This window comes from Myotis lucifugus, unplaced genomic scaffold (assembly GCF_000147115.1).
Source record: "Myotis lucifugus unplaced genomic scaffold, Myoluc2.0 scaffold_143, whole genome shotgun sequence".
NCBI lineage: Eukaryota > Metazoa > Chordata > Mammalia > Chiroptera > Vespertilionidae > Myotis > Myotis lucifugus.
Window position 1 is genome coordinate 3024219 of NW_005871191.1, and position 12696 is coordinate 3036914.

At 37.9% G+C, this 12696-nt stretch overlaps 1 protein-coding gene across 3 annotated transcripts in view; it reads right to left on the reverse strand.

The window, feature by feature from the left end:
• The window catches only part of PRMT3 (protein arginine methyltransferase 3), a 94533-nt gene that overhangs the window by 26113 nt on the left and 55724 nt on the right, over positions 1-12696 (reverse strand). For 2 of the 3 annotated variants that reach the window (XM_023758905.1, XM_006094786.3), the window contains one exon: positions 11968-12054. In XM_023758905.1, coding sequence (XP_023614673.1) covers positions 11968-12054 — 87 coding nt within the window. Of the gene's footprint in view, positions 1-2296; positions 3666-11967; positions 12055-12696 lie in introns of those variants that run through there. The other variant, XM_023758904.1, reaches the window with a different exon arrangement.

Genomic DNA, 12696 nt, shown 5'->3' on the forward strand with positions numbered 1-12696 from the left:
ACTTTCTAAATCTCCGTTTCCCAGCTAATGAAAAGAAAATAGGATTCCACCGAATCTCTTGTCTACCTACTCCAGGACTTCTGTGTGTATCAAATGAGATGAGGCACGGGAAAATGCTTCACAGACATTTGGTTAAAGTGTGAAATGTTTGCACCTGGCTATAAAGCAAGTCATGTTCCTGGACTGAAGAAACTGCAAGGAGGCTAGTTGTCGCTAGGAAGAGGAAGCCCAGAGTTGCTACGTCACGTCATTACCCAGTGCCCACAGCCACCATTTCCAGGCTGGGCTGGGCCATGGGCAACATTTTGCGCCATAGGGGTCTCGGCAGTGTCGGCTGCAATTTGGTGGGCTGTTGCTCCAGGGCGGTGGCAGGGCCTGTGTCCCACTTGGGGGAAGTCGAGTGTTGCTTTGTGGGTGCCAGGTCCGCCGTGCCCTTTCTCTGTAAATGTCCAGTGTGTGTCATGGCAACTCCTGCGTTGAGCATCTGCCCCCTGGTGGTCAGTGCGCGTCATAGCGACTGGTCGGATGGTCGGACATTTAGCATATTAGCCTTTTATATATATACAGACTAGGGGCCCGGTTCACAAAATTCGTGCACGGGGTGGTGGTGGGGGGGTGTCCCTCAGCCCAACCTACACCCTCTCCAGTCTGGAACATCCCTCTCACATCCGGGACTGCTGGCTCCCAACCACTCGCCTGCCTGCCTGCCTGATTGCCCCTAACTGCTTCTGCCTGCCAGCCTGATCACCCCCTAACCACTCCCCTGCCAGCCTGATCACCCCCTAACTGCTCCCCTGCCAGCCTGATCACTGCCTAACTGCTCCCCTGCCAGCCTGATCACTGCCTAACTGCTCCCCTGCAGGCCTGGTCCCCCCCAACTGCTCTCCCCTGCCGGCCATCTTGTGGCCACATGGGGGCAGCCACCTTGTGTGTTGGAATGATGGTCAATTTGCATATCACCTCTTTATTAGATAGGATTATTGACTATATTCCCCATGTTGTACTTTATATCCCCATGACTATTCTATAACAACCAATTCTTTTATATTTTAAATCCAAAGTGTGTTTATTGGGATGGTTCCCCGTTTGTCAGGGTGCTTTTAGTGCTGCTTCTTTCTGAAGGAGCACCCTCTGTCAGCCTTGCTTTTCCTCCTGTAGGCTGAGACAGGACAGTGGAGCAACCAACACATAAAACTACCGTCTGTGCATGGCTAACAGTGGTGATTTTATAGCATCCTGGGCACTGCACACCCATGAAGTAGAAACTGAGACTCTGCCCAGGCGCTTTTTCTTGTGTTTCCTTTCTCTCCTGGAGAGGGATGAAGGAGATCCTTAGCAAGATGTCAAGAGGAAGCTGTCACCGCTGGAAAGGCCAATTTGTACTTCTTAATCCCTTTACCTTTTTCATCTATCCCTTAACCACCCTCCCATCTGGCAACCTTCAAAATGTTCTCTGTATTTATGAGTATGTTTCTGTTCTGCTTGTTCGTTTATTTTTTTATATTCAATTGTTTATAGATATGTACTATATGTTGTAGCATACAGTGAAGTTCATCTTTTTTTTTGTTTTTTTAACCTCAAAATACCCTTTAATCACAACAAAGACCAAAAAACCCTTTTGCGCTGTCCTTGGGAAATCAAGAAAAAATGAACTCGTTTTTGTTTTATGACTCAACATAAACAAGACTTGCTGGAAATAGTGCTCATTGCTTGCACTTCATGCCAATTTACACTCTTGTTAGATCAGTCCCAATCCTACAGTCAAAAGTCCTTGTTAGAGCAAGAAAAACCACTCCTCTCAGGACTAAGCCCCGAAGGTGGAAGGACGTCTTCAGTGAGAGAACTGCCTGCCGTCGGAAGACTTCTTGCTAATGTGCTTGAAGATTTTGGACTTCTCCACTTTCTTGGGCTTCTGGTAGCCGAATCCACCGCCGCCTCCTCTCTTCTTCAGCTTGTCTTCATTGCTGTTCAAGTTCAGATCAACAAAAGGAGGCAACTTGAAGCCAAATGACAGAGCAATGTGAGGCAAATTTAAGTTATTAACGTTAAAGATTTGTTTCAGAGAATGGGAGTCATATGCTCAAATGTACGACTTATATGCTTCCTGGGCTGACTTATGAAGGAAGTAGTTCTTTTCAATCAATTTTTCAAGCTGAGACTGAATGTCAGAAATTTTGGACCAGGAAAACACAAATTCACTTAATGGGACCTTGGATTGCTTCAGGTAACGAAGAAAACCCAATTCTACAGGACGCAAAATGAGCAAGGCATGCCCCCTTTCGTTTAGGCCCCTTGCAGTTCTTCCCACTTGATGAATGTATTCCTAGGGGTCATCTGGAGGGTCATACTGACCAATCCAGTCGACTTCAGGAATGTCCAGCCCTCTAGCTGCCACGTCCGTGCACAACAATATCCCCGTACCCGCATTGCAGAACTGGAAGAATGTGGTTGTACGTTTATTTTGCTTCTGCCTTCCATGAATGGCCAAGACAGGCAAATCGATGTAGTTCAGCAACTCAGTGGTATTTCACGGACATACAAGATGAGAAGAAGACTATGAGTGTCCTCTTCCGGTTCTTCTTAAGGAATGTGAAGAGCAGGAGGAATCTTTTCTTGGAAGGACAAACAATATATCCCTGCTCAAGACCATCCACTGTTGCATTAGTTTTATCATCATCGACACTAACATACAATGGCTCCTTTTTCAGAGAAATCCTTGCCAGGTCCTCAGCTCTTCGAGTTTGTGTGGCAGAAAAGAGCATGGTCTGCCTGCGTGTTGGCAGAAGTTTAATAATTTGCTTTAACTCCTCTTCAAACCCAACATCCAAAATACGATCAGCCTCATCAATAACCAGACACTGCAGGTTTTTATACATAAACCCTGGAGTATTCTGCATATGGTCCAGGAGGCGGCCTGGTGTGGCCACAATGATGTTGATCCCATTAGCAAGCTTCTGTGCCTCAGCAGACCTGTTGCTGCCGCCCATTATCAACCCGTATGTGTGAACGTGGTGTGTCATCAGCTCTTTAAGAACACCGAAAGTCTGCATGGCCAGTTCCCTAGTAGGGGAGAGAATAAGAACTCCTGTTCCTGTCAGTCCCAGGGGCAGGCTGGGTACCTCGCTCTCCTCTTCCCCATCGCCTGGCTTCCCCACACTGGTTTCGGTTTCTTCAGGGGCCTGGGCACCTTCCTCTGGCTCCACTTTGGCTTCTGTTTTTGATTTTTTGGTATCAGGCCCAGTATCATCCACCATTTTTCTCTTTTTCTTTTTCTTCTTAGATTCTGAATTGGGCGAGTGCATTGCTGCTTCCCCGTTGGTTAATATGGTAGATTTCTTGGGGGACTTTTTAACTTTTACATTTTCCACTGTTTCTTTAGATATATCTCCATTTTGGGCTTCTGACAGGCCCTTATTCATAGACGGCTTTAGGGATTTTTTAACTTTTCCACCTCCCACTGTTTCTTTACATGTATCTCTATTTGGGGCTCCTGACAAGCCTACATTCACAGACTGTTTCAGGGATTTTTTAATTTTTCCACTTGCTACGGTTTCTTGAGACACATCTTGATCTTGAGTTTCTGACGGGCTCACATCCCAGGCCCCCTGCAGCTTTAGGTTCCTCTGCCACAACTTGAGGTTCCGCTTCTCGATTTTCCTGCGCAGCTGAAGTTCATCATTTTCATTGATGTACACTACTCCATAAATATACTATTACTTATCCATTTTACTAATGATGAATTTTTTGCTTGTTTCCAGTCTTTAGCTACAATGAAGAATGCTGCAATGGACATCCTTACTCATGTGTTTTGGTGAACATATGAACACATTTCTTCTGTTTAAAGACTTAAGTGAGATGGTTAAGCCATAGGGTAAACATGTGTTCAGCTTTGGTAGCTACAGCAGGTAGCTGAGTTGTATAGAAATAACTTATCTCAATGGAGTACCTTTGCCTCATCACTCTTATGCATTTCTTAGAATACTTTCACTAGTATGATTGTTTTTAAAAAATCCAACTATTAAAAATTTCAAACACAGACAAGTATAGAAGCTCTAAGTACCTATATTCAACAGTATTTGGAACACTTGCTTCATCTATTCTTCCTCTGCCCCCTGCCCATGCCCGTATTTGCTGAGCTATTTTGAAGCAATGCCTGACATCATGTCATTTCTCCCCTGTATACTTCAGTTTATATCTCTAAAAAGTATGGACATTTTCTTATATAACTACAATGCTTTTATCACATGGAATCAAATTCTTAATAACTCTTTGGTTTATCTAATATTCATAAGGTGAATTTTAATATGTCTCCCCATTAATGCCTTGTGAATAGAACTGTCTGCTTGGCTTGTTATTATATTCACAATGCAGTGCAGCTCTTAGCACATAATACCACTCAAAAAAAACCAGAATAAAAGAAGAGATTTAAGTATTCCACCACCATCTAAGGCTAAATAGTCTGAAAGAAAAAAATTCAGGACCATGCTCTAGAATAGATCCTATGGTCATTCATACAAGGAGAAACCTAAAACTGGTTATAGAGGTAGAATCACATCATTAGAAATGCTCTCCCCCTTCAAGACATAAAATTTACTTAATGGAGCCTACTGAAATATATACCAGATGTCCCACTAAAATCTACGATGCAAGTTCAAGACAAGTCTTACTATTTCTAAGCAGCACAGATGTGATTTAATAATTAGTTTCTTTAGCTGATTAGCTTTGCAAGGTCAAAATTAGGTCAATATATACCCCAAAGTACTAACAACTGATTTAATACTCAAGAATGAGTTTGGAATTAGTAGGTTTCTATTGACAGAGATTTTCTAAAAGCCTTGAAAGAAGACTTAAAGAAAACTATTACAAAGAAATAGGCTCATTTTGATTTTTTCTTAAGCCATTGGAAAATTTTAAAGCTTAATTAAAAAGTAAAATGAAAACAAAGAGTACTATGAGTAAGGAATCACTAAAAATTTGAATTGTAAACATTTAAGTTTCTTTTCATAACATCTGCATTAACCTTAGAAAACAGTAACTCAAAGACTTGTTTTTACTCCATTCAAAGATAAATTTATCTTTTGAGTACTTATCAAGTATATGATTAAAAAAAAAAAAAAAAGAGGCCCTAACCGGCTTGGCTTAGTGGATAGAGCGTCGGCCTGTGGACTGAAGGGTCCCAGGTTCGATTCCGGTCAAGGGCATGTACCTTGGTTGCAAGCACATCCCCAGTAGGGGGTGTGCAGGAGGCAGCTGATCGATGTTTCTCTCTCATCAATATTTCTAACTCTCTATCCCTCTCCCTTCCTCTCTGTAAAAAATTAATAAAATATATTTTTTTAAAAAGGAAAAAAAAGAGGAAAAAAAACAAAATGAGAATTGGGAGGTAACATACAATTTATTACTGGTTCACTAATAATTTTTGTTTATTTTTTACTTACTTTTCCTAACTTTAAAAAAGACTGTTTCTAGTGAAGATGTAACAGAAAGAAAACACTCATATTTTCCATGAAAACCATCGAATAGCCTTGGAAGAAAATAAAATTAAATAAACAATTTTCAGAGAGGGATGAGCCCTTTCTAGTTGAGCAGACAGAAATAGTGGCTTTCAAACCTGAGGGAATTTATCCAATGTTGGGTCCAAGGGAAAGGAAGAAAGAAGGAATAAATGAATGAATGACCATAAGCACAGGAACGTTACTTGAACAAGGAGAACCCAGCCCATTTTTATGGCCAGGTCTGGGCTAATATGGTGCACAGGAATTTAGAGAAGCCTGAAAGGTAGAGCTAGTCCTCTCTGCAAACTGAGAATGTAGATGAAGCTGGTGGCTATGCTCCAAAAGCAGGAAGAGAGAGGTTTTCCTTCAGTGCTTAGATACCAAAGCCAAAATCATCTGCAACTACACAGTTCACCATCACCATTAACATCACATTATTAATCAACTCTCTATTCCAGAAACTCTTGCCCAAGATGAGATTCCTTGTTTCAGTCACTCAAAAAAACCTATTTATATAAATAAGAGACTTTTCAACTAAACCTGTGAGTAAATACATTTTCTCAAGAACAGATGACTTAGCTAGACTACTTATTCTTCAAAATTCACTCAGAAAGCCAACCCTCACAATGTCCACCAATTCTCAACTAGATAAAGAACCATGCCAAATCCAGACCAGCACCTTTCCTATCCCTCTAACCCCTTGCTCCACACTGAAAGACTCACCAAAAATCAGATCTCCCAAACCTCATAAAATCCTGACTTTGTCTTCTTCCCTAAAACCAGCTTTATTCTGATGGTCTTCCCAGGAAATTGGCAAGAGAAAGAGGCCTAAACCTGAGCTTAAGACACGGGAAACTAACAGTGGTACAAACCTCTGATCAAACTCAACTCCAGTTTAGATAAAAGAATCAGCCCTTTATTCTAGCTACCTGACAGGTGAGTTCAGGCTCTTCCAGGGAAAAATATTAGCTACTACAGTCTGTACTAGTCTTTTATACTAGTCTTTTATACAATGTCTAGCATAAAATATAAAATTACAAAAACAAAACATAGTGCCTGTAAGTAAAAGAAGTAGACTTACAGATAGCTGAGGGGATTGGTAAATAGATCCTAAAAATTATAAATATATTAAGGAATATAGGTTATTAAAAATTGATATAACTAGCTAAAAAGATGAAAAATGATAACTCAAAAAAATTAAAATAGAAATCCTGGAACTAAAAAACATAGTATTTAAAATAAAATATTTATTAGCTATCAACAGCAGAAAGAATACAGATTAAGAAAACAACAGTGAGCCCTAACTGGTTTGGCTCAGTGGATAGAGCATCGGCCTGCGGACTCAAGGGTTCCAGGTTCGATTCCGGTCAAGGGCATGTACCTTCGTTGCGGGCACATCCCCAGTGGGGCGTGTGCAGGAGGCAGCTGATTGATATTTCTCTCTCATCGATGTTTCTAACTCTCTATCCCTCTCCCTTCCTCTCTGTAAAAAATCAATAAAATATATTTATACAAAAAAAAAAAAAAGAAAACAACAGTGAGCCTGGCTGGTGTGGCTCAGTTGTTGACCATCAACCTATGAACCAGGAGGTCACGGTTCAATTCCCAGTCAGGGCATGTGTTCCAGTTGCGCTTGATCCCCACTAGGGGTTGTGCAGGAGGCAACCAATAGATGATTCTCTCTCATCATTGATGTTTCTATCTCTCTCCCTCTCCCTTCCTCTATCTAAAATCAATAAAAACATTTTTTTTTAAAAAGGAAAACAACAGTGAATTAAAAAACATATGAATTGAAATTATATGAAAGTGAACTTATTAAATGGCCTTTCCTTAAATTTTTTTTTTTTTTAATATTTGGAAACAGATTAGGGTTCTTTGTTTGAAATAAAATCTTTTTTTTTTTTTTGAAGGGATAGAGTAAATTTTTTTTCTTCCTCGTGGAATATTGGCTATAAAATTTAATGACAAACTAATTTTTCCTCCAGAAAATATCTATTTTCTGTGCGCCCAGTCCCAGACCAACCTGTACATATCTCTCTTCATATCGTTATATTCATACTGAAATGTTCTTAGCACCTACCTCCTTCCTCTCAATTAAGTGCCTTTTCAAGACAAGAATAGGTTTTATGTTTATTTTGTGTGTGTGTGTTCATCCACAGATTTCTGACCAGGCACATACTCAGCATTTAATATTTGTTTAACAAACTGAAAGAGCCATTAATATAAATGTTTTATTAGTATACAAAATTTTAAAGTTGCAATAAAAAATTAAATAAGTCAAATGCCACTGTACTAATATTTATGAATAGAATCTAAAATAAAAGAGTTTACTGTAAGAGGTTTTTAAGTACAAATATAAAAACATCTACTATTCATAAGGTATATAAATGACTAATCACTATGTTGTACACCTGAAATTAATATACTTTATGCTAACTATAATTTAAAAATAAATTTAAAAGTTTTAGAAAAAATTGTTTTTAAGTCTCCTGTTTTTTTGGTTTAATTCATTGGTTCATCTTTAACAACTGTAGTAAAAGAAAAATGTCTAGGAAAAATAACATTCTTTTTTAAGTAAGGTTTAAAAACATATTAATGAAAGCTTATACAAACTGAACACTGCTGTGTCAGTCATTATCCCAATGCTAAAGGTAGAATAAAATAAAATATAATGCTGAAGTTAAGATATAAAAATGATTGCTTTAAGAGATAATATAACAAATAAAACTCTTTACATGTCAAAGTTATTATTTATGTACATGAGCATATAACCTGATAAAACTATCTTAAATCTTTTCATTTTAAAGGTGAACAACGCATTCTAGAAAAGGCAGTATAAAAAGCTATTTAATATATACCTACGATTATAAAAAAGGATGCTTGTCTCTATCTTTAAGAAGCTTAAACAGATGCTAATATAAACGCTGATGGAACATAAAGAGAACATTACACAATTACATAAATGACATTAAAAATAAACTAGAATTCACAAGATAAAACATGTTAGTTCCAAATTGTATAGCCTTAGCCATTTGCTTTTGAGAACCTATAAACTTTCCATTAAAATAATGGACTTTACTGTTTATTTACTGTAAGGTTAGGCAGGCTGATATGACAAAAGTCAGTTGCTAACTAAGCCTTCATACATCACCATAAAAGCAAAGGTGAAACTGTCAATAATACAATATAATACAGTAGCAAATGCTCAGAAATTACTATGCATGTGTTACTAATATTCATTGGAAGATTAGCCTTTAATCATTATAGACAACCAAACTCAAGACATGTACATATAAATATCACATGTTAACATAAAGTTTGTTAATGTACAGCATTAAATTAAGAATGCTATCAAATTTCTTCTTTGGTGGGTGTATGTGTGTGTGTTTCTGTGTCTGTGTTGGGGAAGGACATCATTAAAGATTCTAATAAGCTTAAGAAAGTTGCCTAAAAACATTATCAGTCTATAGCACACATGCTATTGAAATTAAATGCAAAGGGGGTGTTCTTAGCATCTTGTTAATTTGAAAAATCCAATTTTCTCTAATATTTTAATTAAGCCACAAATTTAGAATCCCATTAAGAAATAAATGGTTATGTATATACTTAAAATGGCCTTAGTAACTCTGAGATTTTGTCCTTCTTATTTTTAAGCTATGCATTCAAGAAAAAAACATTTCATATATCTGAAGGTTTGTACTTAGCAATACAAAACTGGATACTTCTTTCTTCACTTCATCTAAAAAAACCACACCTCTTCCTCCCCAAAGTAACTTCCTCCAACTTTTACCAGGCACTGTTTTTATTTTCACTAATTCTTCTAACTACTATGAGAAAGTTCCAATTAGGCACTCATCCTTTTTAATACCTTTGTTATGAATTATTCCCAAGTAACCGGGGAAATAATCTATCATTCAAAAGTAGGCTTAGAGATTAGGTTTGCATAATAATTAGCTGCAGACAGTCATAGAGGAAGAGTGTAAGGAGTTGGCACCAAAAATAGCTGGAGTGGATATGGGTGGATAGTTGGGACTCACAAATAATGAAAATGTACTAAAAGCATTAGGCAACAAACTCTTATTTATGTCAGGCTCACATTAGAGTAAGTATGCTGGGAAGGAAAGGAAATTTCTAAAAAAATGTATATGCTTAACCAAATAACTACAAGCTTACTCTGAAAGTGTAAAGAAAAAAAAATTCAAGGTCTACTTTTCTCTGCTACAAAGAGGGTATGTGACTTATTTTATCATATAAATCTGTCAGTCCTATCGCTGAGGAAGAACACATTTTGATCATACACATTTACTTACCCTTTCCCTTCCAACAACTGATAGACTATTGGCCAACAGTAAAATTTTTCAAGTCTGTTTTAAATGTAACTTCCAACCTCGTTTTTTCCACACCTAGAAAATCTCATTCATAACATTTCTTTATGATCCTTTAAAAGTTTGTACATTCCACTAAGAAGGGTTTTTTTTGGGGGTCAGAAAAGAGTAAGGATATTTCACAAGTAAAACTTTACAGTGATTTTTTCTTCACCCATAAAATGGGGAGTAATATTAGTACCCACTTCAAATGGTTATTATGAAGACTAAATGAAATAATGCTTTTAAAGTGATTAGCACATTGCCTGATATGCAAGCATCAAATGACTTTGAGATATTATCACCATGGGAAAACAATTTATATTGACTAATTATTTCACAGAATAATTTCAGAAGAGTTAACACTGACTGTTAATTACTAAAATTTACATCACCAGTGCCTGGCATGCACCCAATAAATATGGTTTGAAACTATACATTCCTCTCAATGTGAATTACTCAGCAGTAATCAGACATATACAAATCTACTCCCACTTCCTGCTACCTCCTCCCAAACTCTAGGCCTGATTCATTTCCAGAGTTTTATACTAAAACCATTCAGGCATGTTAGAAATAAAAATCTGTAATAATGAAAGCATAATATGCTAATTAGACCGGATGTTCTTCCTTCCAGACAAAGCCGCAGTGGGCGGGGGCCGCAGCAGAGGCCCCAGCAGCAGAGACCCCCAGCTGCAGAGGTGGCGGGCAGGGGCCGGGGTCAAGGCTCTTGCACAAATTTCATGCATCGAACCTCTAGTGTAAATATAAAAGGTTCTTTACACCTACAAGATAACTTTGCTTCTGATTCTTTTTCTTATGGAACTCTGATTGTATAGGGACAAATGCAGCAAGTACCTATTTGATACGTTATTCTTCAGTATAAAATATTTTATAATCTTTGGATTAAACACACTTCATTTTTTTGTTTTGTTTCTTTCTATTTTACTCTTTCAGAATAAAACTAAGATCATCGAAAGATAAATGCAATTTTTTAACATAAAGCTTCTTGTACTCTATCTATAACACAACACTATTATAGCTAAAACTACTTTCCAAGACATTGATAGCCAGGGAACAACACAACCTAGGTTCAACCAAGCAGATGTGCTAAATGAAGATGTGTTTAAGGAGGAACTAGACAGCCTGAGTTGGTAGGAGAAGAACAGGTAGTAGAGTTTTATTCATCTGGGTTGTCAGTGGTGGCTACCACTTACTGAGTGGGTCAGGAGCATTAGAGTTGGTAGCTTGGTAGCAGGCCAGTGCTATGGTGTAGTTCTAGTTGTTTCTAGAAATTTAAAATATAATCTTTTCCTTTAGCTCTCCCAATATGTCTGGAAATTATCTCATTCTTTTTAGTAAATAAATCCCTTTCTGCTTAAATAAGCTGATTTGGACTCTGTTGTCTGAAACTAAGAACCCTGACCAATATCCAGAAAATAAAGAACATACCAATGAAACTCAATAAACTCATCTGTCTATATAAATTTCAAAAACATGTATAACTAAAAACAAACACAGTGCTTAAAAGTCTTCATTACAGTTTTACATTTGTGAAGGTAACTGAAAGTAGATTTGAAACAATATTATTTAATAATATTGGTGATATGACAACTAATTTCTATGTAAGAATCCCTTGCAGGATTGGTCAGTTGTTATTAATCAAGCAGTGGCAGCAGTGGGGGCGGGGCCAGCTGCCAGCAGCCATGGGAAGAAAAGCCACAATAGGCCCTGATTGCCAGCCAGGCCTAGGGATCCTACCCAAGGGGTCCCGCCCGGATTGCAAGAAGGCGCAGGCCAGGCTGAAGGACACCCCCTCCCATGCATGAATTTCGTGCACCAGGCCTCTAGTAGGTAATAATGAATAATCTATTAAGAAAAATCATTATGTAAACGTCATTTCCTAATACTTTCTCTTCTGAACTAAACTAACTTTTTAAAAGTCTACTGGCCTATTAAAACAGATCTGTTCAATAGCTTAACCAAGGCAAAGATAGACTGTCAAAGGCAATAATCTTTTTCATTTATCACAAGAGTGGCAATTAATTTACTAGCTTGACAATCAACTGCACTGCTAGTTATATTTGCAAAAGTCAAATGACATAACTTACCGTGCACAAGGATGTCTTTGTGATTTTCAGGGTAAAATCTGAAGAAAACTCCAAATCTGAGACAGACGTTTTATGGCAATCTATATGCTACCCATTAAAAGAGTGAAGAGAATAATTTAGTAAAAATATTAAAAACAAAACAAAAATACAGATAAATACTTCCTTTTGTGCAAAAAGGATTACAGTAAACTAATGTTTTAAAAACTTTAATCATTTACACCCCACTTTGGGATTGTTTCCAAATTTAAGGGTTACTAGCACTATCACTTAGTTCATTTTTTTAAAAAAATCAAATTAGTATTATTTACTTGGACTTCTTGTAAGAATAGTGTAGTGGCTCAAATCATGGCTCTGATGTGGTAAAGTTTTTTCTAAAACATAATAAAGTACTTTCAAATAAAAAATGTTTTCCAATTAAAATTGTGTATACCACTAGTGGAATACATTTGCTAGAAATTGTGTGGTAACAGTCATTTCTTATAGGAAATGCCAACTTAAAAACATATACTCTCTCTATATAAAAAGCAAACAACGAGAACACCATAACAACCAGAACGACTGGTTACTATGACGCCCACTGCAGCCAGTGAACCGGCTAATCTGGGGGTGGGCCAACCAGCCAATCTCCTGCAGCCCCTCTCCCCAGCCTGCCCACCCCGATGGCCCCCACTACCCCGATTGGCCAGTAGCTCTCCCGCCAGCTTGCCCCACCCCTTGAATTAGCCCCCC